The 23752-nt window shown below is 43.5% G+C and overlaps 1 protein-coding gene across 4 annotated transcripts in view; it reads right to left on the bottom strand.

Annotated features, from left to right (window-relative positions):
* The window catches only part of acsf3 (acyl-CoA synthetase family member 3), a 63349-nt gene extending 39840 nt beyond the window's left edge, over positions 1-23509 (bottom strand). For 2 of the 4 annotated variants that reach the window (XM_014126850.3, XM_082957753.1), the window contains exons 1-5: positions 23429-23509; positions 22012-22804; positions 20062-20217; positions 3510-3664; positions 1400-1545 (exon numbers count right to left, since the gene is read on the bottom strand). In XM_014126850.3, coding sequence (XP_013982325.1) covers positions 1400-1545; positions 3510-3664; positions 20062-20217; positions 22012-22716 — 1162 coding nt within the window. In that variant the 5' untranslated portion in view covers positions 22717-22804; positions 23429-23509. The other 2 variants (XM_014126852.3, XM_014126851.3) reach the window with 2 other exon arrangements.
* Between the last annotated feature and the right edge of the window lie 243 nt (positions 23510-23752).

Genomic DNA, 23752 nt, shown 5'->3' with positions numbered 1-23752 from the left:
CAGCATCAGCCATGCCAGCCAGCCAGCCAGCCACACACACAACCTGCCAGCTAGAGTTTTCAAATGAGACCAGCCAGGCAGAGAGGAGGAGGAAAAGGAGAGGATGGAGGGAGGGAGAGGAGCAGAGAACTGTGTACGGTGCAGCTCCAAGCCTGCCTTCCCCATGCATAATTCAGCAGCCTTCCTTCACACTGTGCTCTCTCTGGGCTGCCCTGGGGAGCTGACAGCCCTGCGCCACCTGGAGCCCTGCTGGAGCACTGCTACTCAAACCCCCCCAACAACCTCCCCACAACCTCCCCCAAACACAAAGCACAGGGAAGGGAGAAAGTGGGATGGAGAGGGGAAAGGGTGTGAAGTGAAAGGGTGGGGGTTGAGATGCTCAAAGTCATTCTGCTGAAAGGGGACATGTGTCTCCTGCCAGGGCTGGTGTTAGAGGGGGGAAACAAAAGAGGAGGGGGAAAAAACAGGATGAAAGAAAAAACACAAATGAGATGGAGATGAATAGATTAAGAGAGAGATAGCTTAAGGGTATAGCCTACTCCTCAGTGTGAAGCCAAACATGAATCAAATTACAACCACCAACGCGATACAAATATGACCATTATTCTTGTATTATTACACAACTGTGTGAATACTCACTCATAAAACAACAATACGTCTTCAATAGATTGTCATAAATAAATTCATAATAAAACACTATTTGATTGGTTAACAGTTGACAGTTGTTTTGAAGGGGCGGCGTGCCGTGGAGGAAGAGTGTTCTTTTCGGAGAGCTCTGTGGTTGTTATTGATTTGTTTAACCTACTTTAAAAAGGCGACGGCATCACATACGCTCTTCCACAAGCGTCTCATAGGCTGCCGCTGGAAAGACGTCGATACGACCGCAACGTCTCAGAGCTGGTCTTAATAACCACCTCGCAGGATTAAATAGAGCCTGCCTCTTTATTTCAAACAGACGCTCACATCAACAGAGACCGCATTAGCTGGGCTACAGACAGTCAAATTAGCCTGCCTTGGCATACCGCTGCTTTGAAGATCCTCCAGGCAAAAGACTAGAAGAGGAATGGAAAGACTGAAGAAAGAAATACAGCCCTCCAGTCACCTGAGGATCGAACCAGAAACAACAACAACAGCATAGAGCTTTGATACTAAACCACCTGGAATAAGAACATAGATAAACCAGACAGAAATAGTCTGATCCACACCATGTTCCCCAGACAGCTGAGACAACTGTCAGACAGGGCAAAAAATATAGCGCAACAACAGAGCCTAATGACTGTCTGCACGTTGTAATATTAATTCAATCCAGTCTCACTGTCATATCGTTTCTGGATGTGTGTGAGGTTATGACATCACTGTACAAAGGAAAATGGTGGTGGTCAATGGTGTGTGTGTGTACCTGGGATGCGAGGACCGTTCAGGGGGTTGGACAGGGCCATGCCTATCTCTGTCATGCCGTAGCGCTCCAACAGGGTGTGTCCTGTGATCTCCTCCCAGCGTAGCAGGGTGGGCTGGGGCAGGGCAGACGAGCCAGACACCATCAGCCTGGGGACAGAGGGGCCAGTCTGGGTCACACTCAGTGAAGGACCAGGCTCTGATGAAGCCATCTCTTTTCAATGCCCTTAGCATTGACTGGAGTTGCTTCAGGTTGGTGTAGGGTTGCAAAGGGAGGGTATATTACTGTACACTTTCTAAGTTTACCAGTGAACTACCAGAATTATGGTAACTTTCAAGTTTGTGGGTGAATGTTACAAGATGACATCTAGTGGCCTTTTGGAGTACTTCAGATTATTACAGGTGTCTAATGATCTCTGGCCCTCTGTGTGGCCTTATCACATGTCAAATATATCAAATAAACAAATAAGATGATTTTCAACAACAACAAAAATTTGACAAAGCTGTAAAATCTTAGCCCAAATCAGGATTCCTCAACTGGCAGCCTATTTCTTTAATTAAAAAGCGATTTCCCTTAAAAAGCAACTGCTCGCTTTGAAAACGGCCCATGTGGCATTGATGAGTCAGAAACATTTATTCTAGTGTCAAAATTGACTAAAAAGTGTAAATAGAATAATTTTGGTCATAAAGTCAGTCTCGTTCAAAACAGAGATTTGCAAGATGATGGGATAAAATGGTATGTCACGGAATGAAGGATACAGCACCCAAGTAATCCTTCATTCGGAGAGCAGCTGCACGCGACCCAATCATAACGCCCATGGCCAATTTGGTTTGACGTTCAATGTCCCTATGGGGCTAGTTAATAACCATCAGTAAATTACACAATGTACGTTGGACAATATTTGAAAATGACAAAACCTCAAACCAACTATAAATTGTAGAAATTCATATACAATACTGAAAGCATTTAATGTGCAACATGATAATTTTGTCCTATTCACATTGTGTAATTTATTTTAAGGTCCCTTACTAGCCCCAGAGATAGGCTATCCAATGTCAAACCTACTTTGCCACGGTCGCACACCAGCCGGCTGAAGCTAATTGGAGAAAGAAGTTGTCTAGCACAAGCTGACCTAGGTGACTTCAAGATCTGGTTTGACCGTTTCAAGTTATCTAGAAAGGTGAGTGACTGCAACTGTGTACTGTTTTAGCAGAGTGAATGTACAAACTCTTGTCACCTGCAAACACACACACAAGAGACACCTACATTAAAGCACACCCAACCCTTGTTTGGCTTGTAGCAGTCAGTGCCGCTGCATTTCTTAACGAAAAAACGAGGCCAAATCATAGGGGGTTTCAGCATGAAATATCCTTTATTTATTTTTTTACAATATGTCTTTGTTGTCAATGTTTTGGCGCCAAACTGGTGGCAATTGTGAAAAAAGTAAATAGGTTCAAGAGTTCATTAAAAACAATGCCATTGTTGATTAGATGCTTTTTTCATTAATTAGGCCATTTTCTCTTGAACCAAATGGTGTATCCACTAGAAGCATAAAAACATGTATACTATATATGATTTTTTTTTAAAAAGTTATTCAATTATACATTATCAAAGTTACCTTAAATGTTCTGTTAATTACCAAAATCACAGAAGATTCAGGTCACTTTGGTAAATTACCGGTAGCTTTGCAACTTTAGGTTGGGGTAACATAAGTGTTAGGCTTTATATAGAGTTTATAACTCTATTCCATCTGTTGTGTCCCACTGCTTTCTTCACTCTCTCTTGAGCATAAGCCCTGGTACATTTGGAGAAAGCGTCTGTCACATCTCACTACAAAGCCCCGTCTCTCTTTAAAACCCATCCCTTTGATCTCTGACACATATCCCTTCCCCTTCAAACTATCTCTTCACTCTCTGACGGAATGAGAAACCACTGTCCAGATTCACGAGAACCCATTCGCTCTGAAGATGTCTTTTAAGAATGTAATTTCATCACAATAGATAAGCAATGAGCTTGTTAAAGATATGAATATTATGATACCGCTACTGATGGAGATCTACTCATTTCCTGTGGTATTGATACTCGTATAAGTAGACTATAAGGTTCTTGTTACCTGATCCTCTCCTTGCAGACAGCCCTGACAAAGTCCTGGACGCGTGGCTGGGTGAAGTGCTGCTCATAGTGCTGGATCAGCTTGGAGTAGATGGTTGGAACAGCCATGAACACATTCACCATAGGAGCCTTGGAGCTGAGGAGGACCTCCCATACCTGAGGGGGAGAGAGGGAGGGAGGGAGTTAGATTAGCCACCCCATATTAATACAAACAAAACCATTACATCCAGATCACAATATGTAAAGCAGATGGATAGGGTGCCATGGTATTGTGTGTACATTATTTACAGTGAGGCGAGGGCCTGGCTAAAGATAAACTATCAACAGGCTAGTTTATTACAAAAACGTTGACAGGATCGGCAAAGGTCAGTCTAACTTAGAGAGGGATTCAACAGGAATGTTATTGAGGTCAGTCATAACGCTGGGTCACGTTGCCTTTTAAAAATACCTTTTGCCCGCATTTTTTAAAATGTGTTTACATATGTGTTCTAAGAGCATTCGTGAAGGAGCCCAGAGCCAGTCGCCCTCCTCCTCCTCTTTCTCAGTCGTACACAGAGACGGATGCACATAAACAGAGACTAACTGATAGATGGCTACACATTTATACATAAGCGCCTCGCATACACTCACGCATGGACAAAGCTACTTACACAGTACGCACACATACAAACACACAGATATTATGAGTCCCTCACACACACCCCCGGCACGCCTGGCTGCACCCCCAGCAGTGGGAGGACAGTGTGAATTAATTGAAGGTGAACGACAGATTCTCCTTGGCTCTGTCCCCCTTGGGAGGCACGTGCACGTCTCTCCCTCCTAGAACCTCCTCCCTCATTCTTCCTCCTTCTCCCTCCCTCCCTCTCTCACACACCCTCACTCTCTCCATTTCATAATTTCCTGCTTCACTGCCCCTACTCTTATCAGTCTTCCTCTGTCTGTCCCTCTCTCCATCACCCCCCCCCACACAGATTCCCTCCTCATCTGCCACCAATTTCTCAACTTCCCCTCCTCCCTGTCCTCTTAACTCACCCTTTTTTACTTCCTACTAGCTTATGATTCTCCCCCTTCTCAATTTACCTGCTTTGTCATTTTATCAACCCCGCCCTTTCACTCCTCTTCCCTTCATCAAGCTCTAAATATTGCAATATCAAAATAGATTAAGGTTTAAAAATGATGTATTAAATAAACAGGCAGAAGTGTGGACTATCCCACAGAGACCCATCTATTCACACAAACTCACAAAACTTTATCTATCTGCTCAGCCACACACATCCACAACCGCGCGCACACACAGACAGACTAGATAGCAGGGTTCAGAGGGGAATATTATTTCCTGTGTCTGTTCTGGGCATTCTGGGCTGTGTCTATCAAGCGCAGTGGAGCGCTTCCCCCAGCAGCCACTCAGGAGGGGGGAAAAGCCAATTTATGTCCGTCAAAGAGCTGCCCTCCACCTGGGGGAGTGTATGTTGGAGACCCTCGGCTGCAGCCTGCATCCCAAACAGCCCTTAACCCAGCAGCACCCAGCTACTCTACTAGCCCTGTAGCCAGTACCTTTTCTCCACCACCACCATACAATGCTGCAGTCAGTACAGTTGTGTGAGGATGGATCATGAACTCCCAGCCATTAACCTCAGGTTCTCTGCTCTCCTGGCCTCTGGTCCCTGACTCCAGTCCTGGTATGTTCTGTTATCTCTCCTACTGTACTCATGGCTGGAGCCCACTGACATTACAACCAGTAGATAGTGATAGCACTGACGTCATCCACGTATTCCTATGGCAAACTCCTGATGGCGCACGAAGCCGGAAGTATTTGAAGCGCGCAATATTTCTGAATGAGACTGAATGGCACCCCCCCCCCCAAAAAAATCGCTAAGAATCGTGGTTAAAGTGACCATAACTAGCAAAGGATCATGGTCGATGTAGTCGTTTTAATCCTATCTGAGAGAGTCAACCTTAATGTCTACGGCATTTTTTTAACCTTTTTTTAACTAGGCAAGTCAGTTAAGAACAAATTCTTATTTTCAATGATGGCCTAGGAACCGTAGGAACTGCCTTGTTCAGGGGCAGAACGACAGATTTTTACCTTGTCAGCTCAGGGATTTGATCTTGCAAACTTTTGGTTACTAGTCCAACGCTCTAACCACTAGGCTACCTGCCGCGAGCCTCCTCATAATTGGTCTGTGTCAGCCCGCAGTGTTGCCAACTCCTCAGTAAGGAAAGTAGCTATTCGTTGTCCTAAAAGTCGCTAAATCACATCATCACCTAATTTGCCTAATTGGCCATGTGCATGTAATTGTGATGGACGCTGTAGGAGAGAGGAATAACGTCGTGGGGGAGACAAAAAGTGAGTAAAAAAACACCCTAAATATGTTTAGAACTACAAATGAAATTTCTTCTGTCGAGTCTTGTTTTTTTTTATGTCACAATTCCAGCCCTCCTTTATCCGGGCTTGGGACCGGCAAAAGTGACCCAAAAGAGACACTCTGGCGGAGTTACTTAGTTTTCTATTTTATTTTTTATTTAATTTTTTTTAAAGTTTTTGGTTTTTTAGTTTAGTTTGGTTTCTAACCTTATGGTCCACTTAGGAGCCTACAACAAGTCACAGTAAAACAAACATTTTTAACCATAACATTTTTTACATTTTGTTTGTATACAATCTACATTAACAATCTAAATGGACCAAAAAGAGACAATAGAAAAAAACTGTCAATGGCAATGTGAGAAAATGATGGTAACTAGTCTGGCCCTAATTCAGGTTAATTGCTTTTTTTTCCCAGACCCCCCTCCACACACACACAGGCTGTGCTGGCTCACAGAAAGAGTGGGTCATCGTCATTTTGGTCAAGGCTCTCTATGGCAGGTTCAGCAACTGAGGGAGCTGACTTAAATGAGTAAGCAGCTGATATGCCAAAAAGCTGTAAAACATTATCAGGCAGCTGGTGCTCATAGCAAGCCTCACCAGACAGCTTCAGTCCATATCGAATGTACAGGATGGAGTTACGGGTCTGCAAGGACATCTGATTTCTAAGTTTGCTTTTTACCACACTCATCTGGCTGAATACTCTCTCGACTTCAGCATTCAAGTGTGGCAAGGACAACACAGACACAGCAGCCATGGCAAGTTCTTGAAACGGGTTGATATCAGCTGCATCCCTGAACTTCCAAATCTCACTCCAGAAGCCCAGTGTGTTTTTTGTCTCATTTCATTTACTAAGATAGATGGCACGCCATTGCTGTACAATCTTGTCTATCTCTGCATGGGAGTGTTAATGTTGCAACAGTTCGTTTCTGGTAACAGAACAAAATAGTCAGCACATAGTAACTTCTGACTATTGTGAAGTGGTTGTTCCACTGGATATCATAGGGTGAATCCACCAATTTGTAAGTCGCACTGGATAAGAACGTCTGCTAAATGACTTAAATGTAAATGTAAAATTTAGCTGTACTTTAATTAATGCGAACACGTGCGTGATATATGTATGGTTCGTATATATACGGTCTCGCTGTTTTACCTCACAGGGCAAAACAGAGAAGAGAGCATCACATTCTATTGTTCTCTCTTTTATACTGAGAGATATTTCCCGCTCAATGCTGGCCTGTCCGAGGGAGGTTTAAACTTGCTCCTCCTGTCGTCGGCGTGTAGGCTGATCCCAGCGTCGTGACGCACTTCCTGTTGCCAGTTGTAGTTCTTCTTGTCTTCAACAGTTGATTTACTCGTAGTTTATGTACTTAGCATAGCTTCCCCAGTATATTATAAAGGTTATCCATACAAATAGCCAGTTCAACCCTAACAGGAGTAGCCAAGGAGCTTGGCTATTTTTTCTAATTCTCCAGGGCTCTTGTACTTTAGAGTTTCCTCCCCATAGAAAACTGACATGTACTGCAATGCTTCGATGTTGTCCGGCAGTCTCACCCTCAACTCATTAGTGAGGGAGATGGTGAAGGCTACACACCACTTTCGGACATTGTTTTCATCCTCAGGCACAAGGTGGAGCTCAGCTGCCTTTGACTCAAAAAGGTAACCAAGGTACGGTTTGGGACTGATGTATCCATCTATTGGCCCTTTGAGTACATCAACATTTGCCAGTGGATTCAGCACACTGCTGCTCACAGACCTGATCAGGCTAACCAAGCTGTCAAGTAGCTTAAGAGGATCTACTTGCTCTCCCTCAAAAATCTCCAATAACACCAGAAAAAGTCGCTAGATTTGTCGCTAGTCGATTTTTTGAAAATGTGTCGCTAGAGTGGTCTGAATACTCGCTAAATATACCGACAAAGTCGCTAAGTTGGCAACACTGTCAGCACGTGATCCTATGTGATGACAAATGTAGTAGTCAGAATATAAAAATATCTTGATTTGTTGCGAATTTGCGAAAAATAATTCACCGTAGGGGCGATCATAATTTACATAGGCTTTTTAAGGCAGACCAGAGCTTTTGGCACCGACCAGCAGAGCTCGAGATTTCACGCTCCAGGCAGGACACTGGGGGCCTGCTGGAGCCACACACCCACTCCTCTGCTTGATCGCCCGAGCAGAGCACTCCTTCCTCTGGGGTCAGAGACAGTCATGCATAGGGACCTCCTTCCATCCCTCCATCCACTCACACAGACACACCAGGGTTTCCGTTAGGAACATGTTGTGCCGGACAACGTGACCGGGAAGATTTTAATTTACTGGCCATTTGAGAAATTTACCAGACCCATATGAATTGGTTGCGTAACCAATTAGGGTGTCCACACACTGTGCTCAGAATGAAATAAATCACATTTAGATTATGGTAATTCATCCGAACAGAACATGCAACTCCTGTAATGAAGAAGCCAATAAAATATTTGCCAAAATGCAATTAGTGGGAAACACCATTCTAAACAGTTCACCTGATGAGAGCGGTTCTATATGTGACAGAAATGAAAATCTCTGTTAGAAACGTAGAGGGGCAATTTAATAACAACAACTAGGATGGGTTGTTAATATGACCAGTAGAACAGGAAAGAAATGGCAAATACATTTGCCAAAATTAGGCTATATTGACCTATTTACTCCTGTCTATACAGAAACAAATCAAATCATTCAAATTACTTCACCAGAAAGCATGACTTAGCCACAGAAGCGTCGAGGATCATTAGCTTCTTCAATTTTTTTTGCTGTGGACTGTTTCAAATCACAAGCTTGTATAGGCCTCTGCCTATTTGGGAAGCCCGCAATTTGGGCAGCGCACATGGCAATAGGTCTAGTTGATTAATGAGTTGCGGCTGTCAGTGAAAAGCAACTAAAATGTGTGTGAAGATAATGTGTCTTGAGTACTTTTTAAAATGTTGAGACAAGGGAGAAGTGTGTGGCGAAGACATGGGCGAGATCCTTTTAACACGTACATTTGGATAGCCACACTTGCTTCGCCATCATGTTGGTGCTAGCAAGCAGGCTAGGTAGTGCTAGGTATCAACAGTCAATCCAGTAGTGGCTGGAAACTAGTGAGCTTCGATTGATCAATAGCAATGCGATTTCTCTGACTATTAGTATAAAGTTAAACTTTCCCCAACTGTGGTTCCGGCCCTGTTCTCATCCACCGCCCATGCTCGCATCGCCCAACGGTCCCCATGCCCACTTTGCTTCCTTAATTGAAAATGAGTGGACTTCCGTTGTTTCATCGCCCCCAACGTGATAGAAGTACCTGGCCTGCTGTGGGGAAATGTAGGAAAGTTCCCATTTGGGGATGTCTGATTGTCTTAACTCACCAGGTCAACCACTATTAAGTTGAGATTCTAAGTAATTTTCTCTTCACCTCACACAGTAAGTTAATTAAATCAGTTTTTTTAACATCCATTGCTAATGATAATATATTAAAACCAGGGGCGCAACTTTCACTGGGGACGGGGGGGTCATGTCCACCCCACATTCTGAAATTGCATTTTTGTCCCCCTCAGTTTTAGGTGTGCTTTAGGACCATGCGGACGCCTCAGAGCGGTTGGCTGGATTTAGGACCAAGTGGACACCACAGCGCAGGCTGTCAGAGGGAAAAGCTTCTGGTAGGCTGGCTGGACCAGCACAGGAGAGTTGAGCATAGTTCAGTGTGTATGTGTTGCGCTCTTTCACCAAGTTGTAAAAGCAAGAACTGGCTACTCTTTAGTTTACTGATGTAGCTGGCAAGGTAACTGTTGTTTAACTTAACAGGAAAGAACTAAACTAGTGTTTATTCGCAGTGCTGACCTAGTATTGTAACTGACATGTACAGTAATGTTAGCTAATGGTTCATCCCCTCTTGACTGAGTTGAATTAATTAGCTACTCTAGCCAGCTATCTGTCAGATAGTAATAATAGCCACCTCATATCGCTATCTATAACAGCTATTGTTTGTATGGAAATGTTTTGTAGACATTGTTTTGTTCCGTTTCAACAGAAGTAAATGAACTTGGCTAGCTTTTGTAAGTTTATGTACCGTTGAGAGCTTGCCAAAAGTTGGCTAACTTTAGCTATTCTTTTTTCCTCAATCACACTAGACCTGAATCAAACAATAAAATTAAACGATTGAAGACCAATATTCTGATGTTTTTTCAATGCAATGTGAGTTTTTATTATTCAGTACGGAATGTAATGTTATTGATCTGTCAGTTTCCTTAGCTAATTCTCTATTTTTCACACTGGCACATTAATGAACAGCTCTAACTACAGGCTTCACTGTTATGGTGCACAGTAGAAGTCTGCGGAGGAACGATTTCGTAATCCCGCTCCAGTCCACATCCACAGCTTTTCATACCGCACTCCGCCCGCAATTATGCGCCCTATAGGCAATATCAAATACGCAAAAATAAAAATAGGTTAAATTACCAGAGATTCTCACATGGTCCTTATATTAGACTATCTGTATTACAGGACTATATCAACCAATATGATAGATGTAGTTTAAAGAGAGCAGAGTTGGAGAGACTTGAGCTATTTTCATAGCATACCTTTTAGGAGAGGGAAGATTTTCAGACGGAGAAATATATGTGATCAATATTTACATCTACGCAATGCAGTAAACTATACCCTAATCATATAACTATTTAGGAAGTAAATTCCCTTGGACAGATAACTGCCCCGTGCTTCTCTGCCCATTTTGATTTGTTTAACTACATGATTCCATATGTGTTATTTCATACTTTTGATGTCTTCACTATTATTCTACAATGTAGAAAATTGTACAAATAAAAACCCTTGAATGAGTAGGTGTGTCCAAACTTCTGACTGGTTATATATATATATATATACCATTCAAAAGTTTGGGGTCACTTAATAATGTCCTTGTTTTTGTAAGAAAAGCACATTTTCTGACCATTAAAATAACATCAAATTGATCAGAAATACAGTGTAGACATTGTTAATGTTGTAAATAACTATTGTAGCTGGAAACTGCAGATTTTTTATGAAATATCTACATAGGTGTACAGAGGCCCATTATCAGCAACCATCACTCCTGTGTTCCAATGGCACGTTGTGTTAGCTCATCCAAGTTTATAATTTTAAAAGGCTAATTGATCATTAGAAAACCCTTTTGCAATATGTTAGCCCAGCTGAAAACTGTTGTCCTGATTAAAGAAGCAATAAAACTGGCCTTCTTTAGACTAGTTGAGTATCTGGAGCATCAGCATTTGTGGGTTCGATTACAGGCTCATTAGAGTGTCTAGTTTGAGAAACAGAAGCCTCACAAGTCCTCAACTGGCAGCTTCATTAAAAAGTACCCGCAAAACACCAGTCTCAATGTCAACAGTGAAGAGACAACTCCGGGATGCTGGCCTTCTAGGCAGAGTTGCAAAGAAAAAGCCATATCTCAGACTGGCCAATAAAAAAAAAAAAATTAAGATGGGCAAAAGAACACAGACAATGGACAGAGGAAGATTGTAAAAAAGTGTTATGGACAGACTAATGTAAGTTTGAGGTGTTGGGATCACAAAGAAGAACATTCGTGAGACGCAGAAAAAATTAAAAGATGCTGGAGGAGTGCTTGGCGCCATCTGTTAAGCATAGTGGAGGCAATGTGATGGTCTGGGGGTGCTTTGGTGGTGGTAAAGTGGGAGATTTGTACAGGCTAAAAGGGATCTTGAAGAAGGAAGGCTATCACTCCATTTTGCAACACCATGCCATACCCTGTGGGCAGCGCTTAATTGCAGCCAAAAATCTTCCTACAACAGGACAATGACCCAAAGCACAGCTCCAAATTATGCAAGAACTATTTAGGGAAGAAGCAGCCAGCTGGTATTCTGTCTATAATGGAGTGGCCAGCACAGTCACTGGATCTCAACCCTAATGAGCTGTTGTGAGAGCAGCTTGACCGTATGGTACGTAAGAAGTGCTCATCAAGCCAATCCAACTTGTGGGAGGTGCTTCAGGAAGCATGGGGTGAAATCTCTTCAGATTACCTCAACAAATTAACAACTATAATGCCAAAGGTCTGCAAAGCTGTAATTGCTGCAAATGGAGGATTCTTTGACGAAAGAAAAGTTTGTAGGACACAATTATTGTTTCAAAAAAAAAATTTTAGAACCTTGTCAACGTCTTGACTATATTTCATATTCATTTTGCAACTCATTTCATGTATGTTTTCATGGAAAACAAAGATATTTCTAAGTGACCCCAAACTTTTGAAGGGTAACACACACACTACCGGTCAGAAGTTTTAGAACACCTACTCATTCACGAGTTTCTCTTTATTTTTACTATTTTCTACATTGTAGAATAATAGTGAAGACATCAAAACTATGAAACAACACATATGGAATCGTGTAGGAACCAAAAAAGTGTTAAACAAATCAAAATAGATTTTATATTTGAGATTCTTCAAATAGCCACCCTTTGCCTTGATGACAGCTTTGCACACTTTTGGCATTCTCTCAACCAGCTTCCAACAGTCTTGAAGGAGTTCCCACATATGCTGGCTGCTTTTCCTTCACTCTGCTCATCCCAAACCATCTCAATTTGGTTGAGGTCAGGGGATTGTGGAGGCCAGGTCATCTGATGCAGCACTCCATCACTCTCCTTCTTGGTAAAATAGCCCTTACACAGCCTGTAAGTGTGTTCGGTCATTGTCCTGTTGAAAAACAAATTATAGTCCCACTAAGTCCAAACCAGATGGGATGGTGTATCGCTGCAGAATGCTGTGCTAGCCATGCTGGTTAAGTGTGCCTTGAATTCTAAATAAATTACAGACAGTGTCACCAGCGGTCTTTGTGAGACTCTCTTATTATTAGTGGTGTCCTTTAGTAGTGGTTTCTTTGCAGCAATTTGACCATGAAGGTTTGATTCACAGTCTCCTCTGAACAGTTGCTGTTGAGATGTGTCTGTTACTTGAACTCTGTGAAGCATTTATTTGGGCGATAACACTAATGAACACTATCCTCAGCAGCAGAGGTAACTCTGGGTCTTCCATTCATGTGGAGGTCCTCTTGAGAGCCAGTTTCATCATAGCGCTTGAAGGTTTTTGCAACTGCACTTGAAGAAACGTTCAAAGTACCTTGAAAAATGTACCGTATTGACTGACCTTCATGTCTTAAAGTAATGATGGACTGTCGTTTCTCTTTGCTTATTTGAGCTGTTCTTGCCATAATATGGACTTGGTCTTTTGCCAAATAGGGCTATCATCTGTATACCACCCCACCTTGTCACAATACAACTGATTGACTCAAACGCATTAAGAGGGAAAGAAATTCCACAAATTAACTTTAACAAGGCACACCTGTTAATTGAAATGCATTCCAGGTGACTACCACATGAAGCTGGTTGAGAGAATGCCAAGCGTGAGCAAAGCTGTCATCAAGGCAAAGGGTGGCTATTTGATTTGTTTAACACTTTTTTGGTTACTACATGATTCCATGTGTGTTATTTCATAGTTTTGATATCTTCACTATTATTCTATAATGTAGAAATTGTAATTTTTTTTAAAGAAAAACCCTTGAATGAGTAGGTGTTCTAAAACTTTTGACCGGTAGTGTGTGTGTTCATATACACATCTGACAGGTGTGACATATCAAGAAGCTGATTAAACAGCATGATCATCACACAGGTGCACCTTGTGCCAGGGACAATAAAAGGCCACTATAAAATGTGCAGTTTTGTCACACAACACAATGCCACAAGTTTTGAGGGAGTGTGCAATTGGCATGATGACTGCAGGAATGTCCACCAGAGCTATCGCCAGAGAATTAAATGTTAATTTCTCTACCATAAGCCGCTTCCAACGTCATTTTAGGGAATTTGCCAGTACGTCCAACTGGCATCACAACCGCAGACCATGTGTAACCACACCAGCCCAGGACCTCCATATCTGGCTTCTTCAACTGCAGCATAGTCTGAGACCAGCCACCTGGACAGCTGATGAAACTGAGGAGTATTTCTGTCTGAATAAAGCCCTTTTGTGGGGAAAAACTCATTCTGATTGTCTGGGCCTGGCTACACAGTGGATGGGCCTGGCTCCCAAGTGGGTAGGCCTATGCACTCCCAGGCCCACCAATGGCTGCACTCCTGCCCAGTCATCTGAAATCCACAAATTAGGGCCTAACAAATTTATTTCAATTACCGGGTTAATTCTATGAACTGTAACTCAGTAGAATCGCTGAAATTGTTGCATTTATATTTTTGTTCAGTATACAGTTGAAGTCGGAAGTTTACATACACCTTAGCCAAATACATTTAAACTCAGTTTTTCACAATTCCTGACATTTAATCCTAGTAAAAATACCCTGTCTTAGGTCAGTTAAGATCACCACTTTATCTTAAGAATGTGAAATGTCAGAATAATAGTTGAGAGAACGATTTATTTCAGCTTTTATTTCTTTCATCACATTCCCAGTGGGTCATAAGTTTGCATACACTCAATTCGTATTTGGTAGTATTGCCTTTAAATTGTTTAAATTGGGTCAAATGTTTTGGGTAGCCTTCCACAAGCTTCCCACAATAAGTTGGGTGAATTTTGGCCCATTCCTCCTGACAAAGCTGGAGTAACTGAGTCAGGTTTGTAGGCCTCCTTGTTCGCACACGCTTTTTCAGTTCTGCCCACAAATTTTCTATAGGATTGATTGAGGTCAGGGCTTTGTGATGGCCACTCCAATACCTTGACTTTGTTGTTCTTCAGCCATTTTGCCACAACTTTGGAAGCATGCTTGGGGTCATTGTCCATTTGGAAGACCCATTTGCGACCAAGCTTTAACTTCCTGAATGATGTCTTGAGATGTTGCTTCAATATATCCACATAATTTTCCGTCCTCATGATGTCATCTATTTTGCGAAGTGCACCAGTCCCTCCCCCCTGCAGCAAAGCATCCCCACAACATGATGCTGCCACCCCCGTGCTTCACGGTTGGGATGGTGTTCTTCTGCTTGCTAGCCTCCCCTTTTTCCTCCAAACATAACGATGGTGAGTATGGCCAAACAGTTCTATTTTTGTTTCATCAGACCAGAGGACATTTCTCCAAAAAGTACCATCTTTGTCCCCATCTGCAGTTGCAAACTGTAGTCTGGCTTTTTTTATGGCAGTTTTGGAGCAGTGGCTTCTTCCTTGCTGAGCGGCCTTTCAGGTTATGTCGATATAGGACTCGTTTGACTGTGAATATAGATACTTTTGTACCTGTTTCCTCCATCTTCACAGGGTCCTTTGCTGTTGTTCTGGGATTGATTTGCACTTTTCACACCAAAGTACATAGATTTCTAGGAGACAGAATGCGTCTCCTTCCTGAGCGGTATGACGGCTGCGTGGTCCCTGGTGTTTATACTTGCGTACTATTGTTTGTACAGATGAACGTGGTACCTTCAGGCATTTGGAAATTGCTACCAAGGATGAACCAGACTTGTGCAGGTCTACAATTCTTTTTCTGAGGTCTTGGCTGATTTCTTTGATTTTCCCATGATGCCAAGCAAAGAGGCACTGAGTTTGAAGGTAGGCCTTGAAATACATCCACAGGTACACCTCCAATTGACTCAAATGATGTCAATTAGCCTTTTAGAAGCTTCTAAAGCCATGACATCATTTTGGATGTAAACTTCTGACCCACTGGAATTGTGATCAGGTGAATTATAAGTGAAATAATCTGTCTGTAAACAATTGTTGGAATTACTTGTGTCATGCACAAAGTTGATGTGCTAACCGACTTGCTAAAACTATAGTTTGCTAACAAGAAATTTGTGGAGTGGATGAAAAACGAGTTTTATTGACTACAACCTAAGTGTATGTAAACTTCCGACTTCAACTGTATATATATATATATCATTGTAATGGCTGAAATGGAATAAATGTGGTTTCCACATGTTTGACACCATTCCATTTCAATGAGCGCGTCCTTCAATAGCTCCTCCCACCAGCTCCAATAAATATATTTATATATATATATACACACACACTGCTCAAAAAAATAAAGGGAACACTTAAACAACACAATGTAACTCCAAGTCAATCACACTTCTGTGAAATCAAACTGTCCACTTAAGAAGCAACACTGATTGACAATACATTTCACATGCTGTTGTGCAAATGGAATAGACAACAGGTGGAAAATATAGGCAAGTAGCAAAACACCCCCAATAAAGGAGTGGTTGTGCAGGTGGTGACCACAGACCACTTCTCAGTTCCTATGCTTCCTGGCTGATGTGTTGGTCACTTTTGAATGCTGGCGGTGCTTTCACTCTTGTGGTAGCATGAGACGGAGTCTACAACCCACACAAGTGGCTCAGGTAGCATTGTCTTGCATTAGGAGGAACCCAGGGCCAACCGCACCTGCATATGGTCTCACAAGGGGTCTGAGGATCTCATCTCGGTACCTAATGGCAGTCAGGCTACCTCTGGCGAGCACATGGAGGGCTGTGCGGCCCCCCAAAGAAATGCCACCCCACACCATGACTGACCCACCGCCAAACCGGTCATGCTGGAGGATGTTGAAGGCAGCAGAACGTTCTCCACGGCGTCTCCAGACTCTGTCATGTCTGTCACGTGCTCAGTGTGAACCTGCTTTCATCTGTGAAGAGCACAGGGCGCCAGTGGCAAATTTGCCAATCTTGGTGTTCTCTGGCAAATGCCAAATGTCCTGCACGGTGTTGGGCTGTAAGCACAACCCCCACCTGTGGATGTCGGGCCCTCATACCACCCTCATGGAGTCTGTTTCTGACCGTTTGAGCAGACACATGCACATTTGTGGCCTGCTGGAGGTCATTTTGCAGGGCTCTGGCAGTGCTCCTCCTGCTCCTCCTTGCACAAAGGCGGAGGTAGAGGTCCTGCTGCTGGGTTGTTGCCCTCCTCCACGTCTCCTGATGTACTGGCCTGTCTCCTGGTAGCGCCTCCATGCTCTGGACATTACGCTGACAGACACAGCAAACTTTCTTGCCACAGCATTGATGTGCCATCCTGGATGAGCTGCACTACCTGAGCCACTTGTGTGGGTTGTAGACTCCGTCTCATGCTACCACTAGAGTGAAAGCACCGCCAGCATTCAAAAGTGACCAAAACATCAGCCAGGAAGCATAGGAACTGAGAAGTGGTCTGTGGTCCCCACCTGCAGAACCAGTCCTTTATTGGGGGTGTCTTGCTAATTGCCTATAATTTCCACCTGTTGTCTATTCCATTTGCACAACAGCATGTGAAATGTATTGTCAATCAGTGTTGCTTCCTAAGTGGACAGTTTGATTTCACAGAAGTGTGATTGACTTGGAGTTACATTGTGTTGTTTAAGTGTTCCCTTTATTTTTTTGAGCAGTATATATATATATATATATATATTTATTTATTTATTTATTTCGGGATGGAATAATGTTTTCAGAGTAAACTTAAACAACTAAAATGTAACAACTAAAACTAAAAGGTAGACCTATATATTTTTAAATAAGATAATCTTTGAGAACTAACAATCACCAAAATAAAAGCTAGACAGTCAGGGAGAATCAAAAATGTTATGCAATTATGCATTCAGGAGTGTTTTTGTCATGGCATGGGGCCCCCATTGATTTTGTTGTAATGTTTGAGTCACTCAGATAGCATAAGCCATGGCAAAATGTGTAGAATTGCAGGAAATTAGCTTTAAAACCGCAAATGGCCAGCCCAAAGGCAAGATGTGTAGAATTGCTGGAAATGTGCTTTAATTCTCAGCCTCATGGCAAAATGTGTAGAATATCAGGAAATTAGCTTTAAAACAGATACATTTTGTCACCGCGGCCTACAAAATTTCCGGATAGCGACTACACCCACCAGCTATGCCCCACTATGATCCAGAAAAAGCCCTGCACACACAAACACACATTACCTCAGTCAGTCAGCACTCAATGTCCATGTCTAGCCTCCCTTCTCTGTCTCCTTGTCTGTAACTGGTTATCCTTCAGCTAGTTCCAACCACAGGTATGTCCATTAGGGGCAATAATGCATGTATTTTCCACAATTATCATACACTAAATGACCAAAAGTCTGTGGACACCTGCTCATCGAACATCTCATTCCAAAATCATGGGCATTAATATGGAGTTGGTCCCCCCTTTGCTGCTATAACAGACTCCACTTTTCTGGGAAGGCTTTCCACTAGATGTTGGAACATTGCTGCGGGAACTTGCTTCCATTCAGTCACAAGAGCATTAGCGAAGTCGGGCACTGATGTTGGGCAATTAGGCTTGGCTCGCAATCAGCATTCCAATTCATCCCAAAGGTGTTCGATGGGGTTAAGATCAGGGCTCTGTGCAGACCAGTCAAGTTCTTCCACACCGATCTCGACAAACTATTTCTGTATGGACCTCGGGGGCATTGTCATGCTGAAACAGAAAAGGGCCTTCCCCAAACTGTTGTCACAAAGTTGGAAGCACAGAACAGTCTAGAATGCCATTGTATGATGTAGCATTAAGATTTCCCTTCACTGGAACTAAGGGGCCTAGTCCAAATCATGAAAAACAGCCCCAGACCATTATTCCACCTTCACCAAACTTTACATTTGGCACTATGCATTGGGGCAGGTAACGTTCTCCTGGCATCCGCCAAACCCAGATTCATGTGTCGGACTGCCAGATAGTGAAGCGTGATTCATCCCTCCAGAGAACGCGTTTCCACTGCTCAAGAGTCCAATGGCAGCGAGCTTTACACCTTTCCAGCCGACGCTTCACATTGCGCATGGTGATCTTAGGCTTGTGTACGTTCAGCTGCTCGACCATGGAAACTCATTTCATGAAAGTCCATACTAACATTTCTTGGGCTGATGTTGCTTCCAGAGGCAGTTTGGAACTCTGTAGTGAGTGTTGCAACAAAGGACAGACAATTTTTACATGCTACAGTACAAGTTTCAGCGGTCCTGTTCTGTGAGCTTGTGTGGCCTACCACTTCGTGGCTGAGCCGTTGTTGCTCTTAGATGTTTCAACTTCACAATAACAGCACTTACAGTTGACCAGGGCAGCTCTAGCAGGGCAGAAATTTGACGAACTGACTTGTTGGAAAGGTGGCATCCTATGATGGTGCCACGTTGAAAGTCACTGAGCTCTTCAGTAAGGCCATTCCACTGCCAATGTTTGTCTATGGAGATTGCATGGCTGTGTGCCCGATTTTATACACCTATCAGCAACGGGTGCGGCCGAAATAGCCAAATCCACTCATTTGAAGGGGTGTCTACAAGGTTTGTAAATATAGTGTACTCTCAGTAAAATGTCTAACCGGTCTATTAGACAGTCACTCAGAAAAAGCCTGGAGCTACATTAATATATTATAGTATATCGATTTGTTTCTCATTATGACTTCAAGAAAATGAAAGAAAAATCTACAAGGTGTCCTTAGGGGTGAGAGCAAAGCGTCTGCTGTCTATTTTGTACACAAGGTCAGGTTAGGTACAAAGAAAGTGAAATGCTCTGATACTACAGTAAACCTCCTCTTTATTGGTTGTCCTCTACAGCCCTTACCTGTCAATCATACCCTTGACTCCCATTAAGTTCTCCTAGACCTTAAAACCCCTCTGACACCACCCCCCTAACCTACTCTACCACCACCCCTCCAAACAAGCACTATCATCCTTCAATGTCACCTCATCGATTGATCTGGCTCTAAAGCCTGTGCTGTGAGTTGGCGTGGTCAGATACAAAGCCACACAGGGCAATCCATCACCCAGCCCCAAACGCTTAGTGTGACAGTCTGGAGGGGAGCACTGCCTGCCTGCCTGGCTGCCTCCACCCCTGACCCCCAGCGGCCCGGCGGGATGAGGCAGAGGGGGCATCATGGACCTGTCCATGTCAGCTCAGCTCCAGGCTCTGTTATTGACGCCCCCGGCCCGGTGCTTTCAGCACAGCAACACTGCTACAATTAGCGCCAATGGCTGACAACTAGCCGATAAGGTTGAACAGCAGCCCCCGTCTACTCCCCACCCGCCTCCCACCCCGGTGTGTCTCCATTGTTCAGGTCTGTGGAGTGGATCCCCGCAAGTCCCTTACAGAGCACTACTTACTGCTAACACACACAAGGCAGACTGCAGTAGAATACCTGACAGCACACAGACAGGACATGAGGTGGGAGTCAACTGAAACAGCATGTTACAAGTAGTAGTAGCAGTAGTAGTGTACTATAGTTGCAATGTACCTTCTGAGGCTGGAAGGTAGGCAGCATGACGGTGGTGGCACCCACCCAGAGAGGGCAGAGCAGCTTGTTGACGATGCCGTGGACGTGGTGCAGGGGCAAGGTGTGAAGGATGACATCATCTCTGGACCAGCCCCACTCTGACACCAGACCCTGAACCTGGGAGAGAGGGAGACATGAGAGATCCACTGAGCTATTTGGTCATACAATGTGTTCCTACCAGTTCTTTGGACATTTCCTTTCTACATAATGATGGGTAGCTCACTCAAAAGCGTTCATGGTGGTCCTGCCTGAAGGTTTCTTTCACTCCTTATCAAACATACTTATTAATGTAACCACCGAGCAAGAAGAGAGTTGACCCCGGTCTTTAGTGAGCAGGGCCAGATAGCTGGAAGGAGCAGAGGGAATGGATAGTGTCCCCAAGCGCTCAACCTTCCAGGAACCTTCTCTTCTGTGTCTCCTCACCGAGCTCCCTCCCTGGGCTTGTCGTTTCCAAATGAAGCTCCTTAATTGAGGGTGATCTAATTTTCCAGTCTATTGGACATGCAGGTCAATTGTGGTTGAAAATGTACCAAAATAAATCCTCCACAGCCTGAAGTGCCCCATGTAATGAAATAATTTGGCCGATTATTCAGAAAGCTCATGTGGAACAAAAGCAAAACGACACTGTGTCCGTCGTATGTGTAACCTCCGCCAACCCACCCTTACGTACTACCAAAGGGCTACAGAAAACTCAACAGAACCCCTATTAATACTTCAAGAGAAAAATACTTCTCTGAAGTTCACAGTACCGACACCAGGAAATAAAACATTAAAAAAATACTAACATTAACTATGTTTCCATCCAACTGGCAACAGGTTTTCATGCGAATATTATAAAATCCTTATAAAAAACAATGAGTTATGTTTTCATTTAATTGACTTGTTGCAGATAAAAGGCTGTGCGTGATGACGTAGTACATAAACATGTTTTTTGCGGTTAAATTTCCATGTACCAAATAAAAATGAAGTTATACGAGTTTCCATCGCATTTTCAACTCTACTGACAGTTGTCTCAAAACATTTTGCGTTATAGCCTACACGATGAGATTATTATGGAAAAAAGCGATATTTATTTTATTTGTCAAACGGCAGCCAAGCATCGAAGATCATGTCAGAAGAATAAGACCCTCGATATTTAGCATTGAAAGCAGCAACAAGCTCATCACCTTGCACTTTCACCACCCTGTGAAGTTCATCATAACTTATTTCATCTGAAGCTTAATAAACTGCATGGTTTCCCAACGAGTTGTAGTGGGATGACCACACAACATATCATCACGTGACTCCAAGTTTACTTTGATATGATGATTATTATATCAATATTTGCTCATAACAGCGTTTCCACCTACATTTCTTGCATTATTCATTTTACCGACACCTTATTTTGTCGATGTTTGGAAAGTTTACCAAAAATGTTATGTTTCCTTCAGGACTGTCATGATATTTTTATATCCGATACGTACTTTACTCTAAATTTTAATTGAACCTTTATTTTAACTAGGCAAGTCAGTTAAGAACAAATTCTTATTTACAATGACAGCCTACACCGGCCAAACCCAGACGACGCTGGGCCAAATGTGAACCGCCCTATGGGACTCCCAATCACGGCCGGTTGTAATACAGCCTGGATTCGAACCAGGGTGTCTGTAGTGACGCCTCAAACACTGAGATGCAGTGCCTTAGACTGCTGCGCCACTCAGGAGCCCTAAAAAGGTTGGATGGAAACCTGATTAGTATCAGTAATGAAAAAAAGCTGAAGTTTAATTTTCAAAATTCAGTCCAACCTTCAGACTGATCAAATATTCAACATGCCTCAGTACATCATTATGATAAAAGGCAGTGTACAGAATTACAATAGTATTCATCTTATGCTCACAATTCATGCATATAACAATTGAATAATCAATTTACCATGGCCTGAATGTTGCTGTGAGTGTGGAGAACCCCTTTGGGCCTGCCTGTGGTGCCGCTGGTGTAGATGATCATGGCAGGACGCTGGGCCCAGTCTGTGATTCCAGGCTCAGGCTGGTTCTCTGGGGCTTCCAGCAGGGAGCTGAGGCTGGAGGTGGGGGGCAGCTGCAGGTAGGGCAGTCCCAGTCTGTGGGCCAGGGGCTCCATGATGTCTGCGTACGGCTGCCCAGCCACCAGCAGGGAGCTCTGGGAGTCAGAGATGATGTACTCCAGCTCAGATGGAGGGTGCTTCCTGTAGAGAGGCACGGCCGTGCCGCCACACATCCAGGATGCCCACTGGGCTACCGTGTACGAGGCATCGTTGGCGCACAGGAAGGAGATGCGCTTCCCCTGCAGGTCCCCAGAGGGACAGTCCAGAGCTGCCTTGATACGCACAGCCAGGCCCCTACTACTGCCATACAAGTCCCTGTAGCTGTGGCTCCCACTGTCATCCACTATGGCAAGCTTGTCCCTGTACACTTGGGCTCTGGAAAACACAGGGGCACTGTCCCCTGCTGCAGCCTGCCTTGCTCTTGTGGAGGTGTAGGCTCTCCTTAGGACCTGTCCCAGCAGCCATCTCCCTGGCCCTGCCTCACACTGCAAGCAGCCAGAGGCCAAAGCAGAGCGCCACAGAGGGACTGAGTGACGTACTGCCCCTGGCAACATGATGGGAGACTATGCTGCTCAAAGCTACCAATGTTATCCTCATAAAAAGTCCATCCTGTCAAGCCACACAATGGTCACATTGGAATACCTGTTCATTTTGAGAGAGATTCATAATTAACATAGGCTAAGTGAAATTGTTTTCATAAGAATATACGCTATCCCTGCTATAGTGATATGACTGTATTTCTGACAGGCTTGCAGTTAGCCTTTATCCACAGTGACACCTCTATGAATACTGTGCAGGCTAGACTGCTGGCAAATATCTTGCTATGCCAAGCTGTTTATTTTGAAAGGACAAATCCTTCAGGGACAGGCAGTGGCACAGAATATAATCAGTTTGTGGTGTGAGCACACTGTTGGTTTTTGCTTCAATCACTTTAGAATACAGTTTAGCTTTTACAGATACAGTGAAGTAGCTCTGCAACTTCAACAGTCTGTCACCTGACTTGATCTTTGGACTTGAGGGTAATGGTGCAGCTAACTGGTTAGCTAACGTAACACCACTCAATGAATATGCTCATAAATAGCAGCTAGCTAACTGAGCTAGCTAGATCATGCTGGTGAAGACTGATTTTTAGCGAGAAAACCCGACTGTGTTTTACATTCTAACATGCGATGTTAGTATGTTTAAACGATATCCGTTTTCTCAAAGAGCGCAATGTTTGCTAACCTGGTAATTCAAACCTACTGCTAATGTAAATATTCACCTTACCCAAACACCGGTCATTCTCGTGACGGTGCATCACAATAAAACTCCGAATGGAAACCGGAGCTAGAGTTCAGGGTTCTGGTTGTGAAACACGGAACAAAGCAATCTGAAAAGCCAGGTTTTGTTAAATTTGCAGGATATATAAACAATAGTACAAACAAGTCTTTTTCATACTGCAATGCTTGACTACTTTAAAACACAGATGTATCTGTGCTTTATTATGATGTTAGGCTACACTTTCCAGGAAAAGGTGTGGAGTAAGAGGAGATGCTACTCCACTTTAACACAAAAGAGCCAATAACCTTTTGCTAGATTGTTGTACATTTA

Source organism: Salmo salar, chromosome 11, assembly GCF_965601325.2.
Source record: "Salmo salar chromosome 11, fSalSal1, whole genome shotgun sequence".
Lineage (NCBI taxonomy): Eukaryota > Metazoa > Chordata > Actinopteri > Salmoniformes > Salmonidae > Salmo > Salmo salar.
Note: the sequence above shows the minus strand (reverse complement) of the source record. Positions and strands in the feature narration are given on the sequence as shown.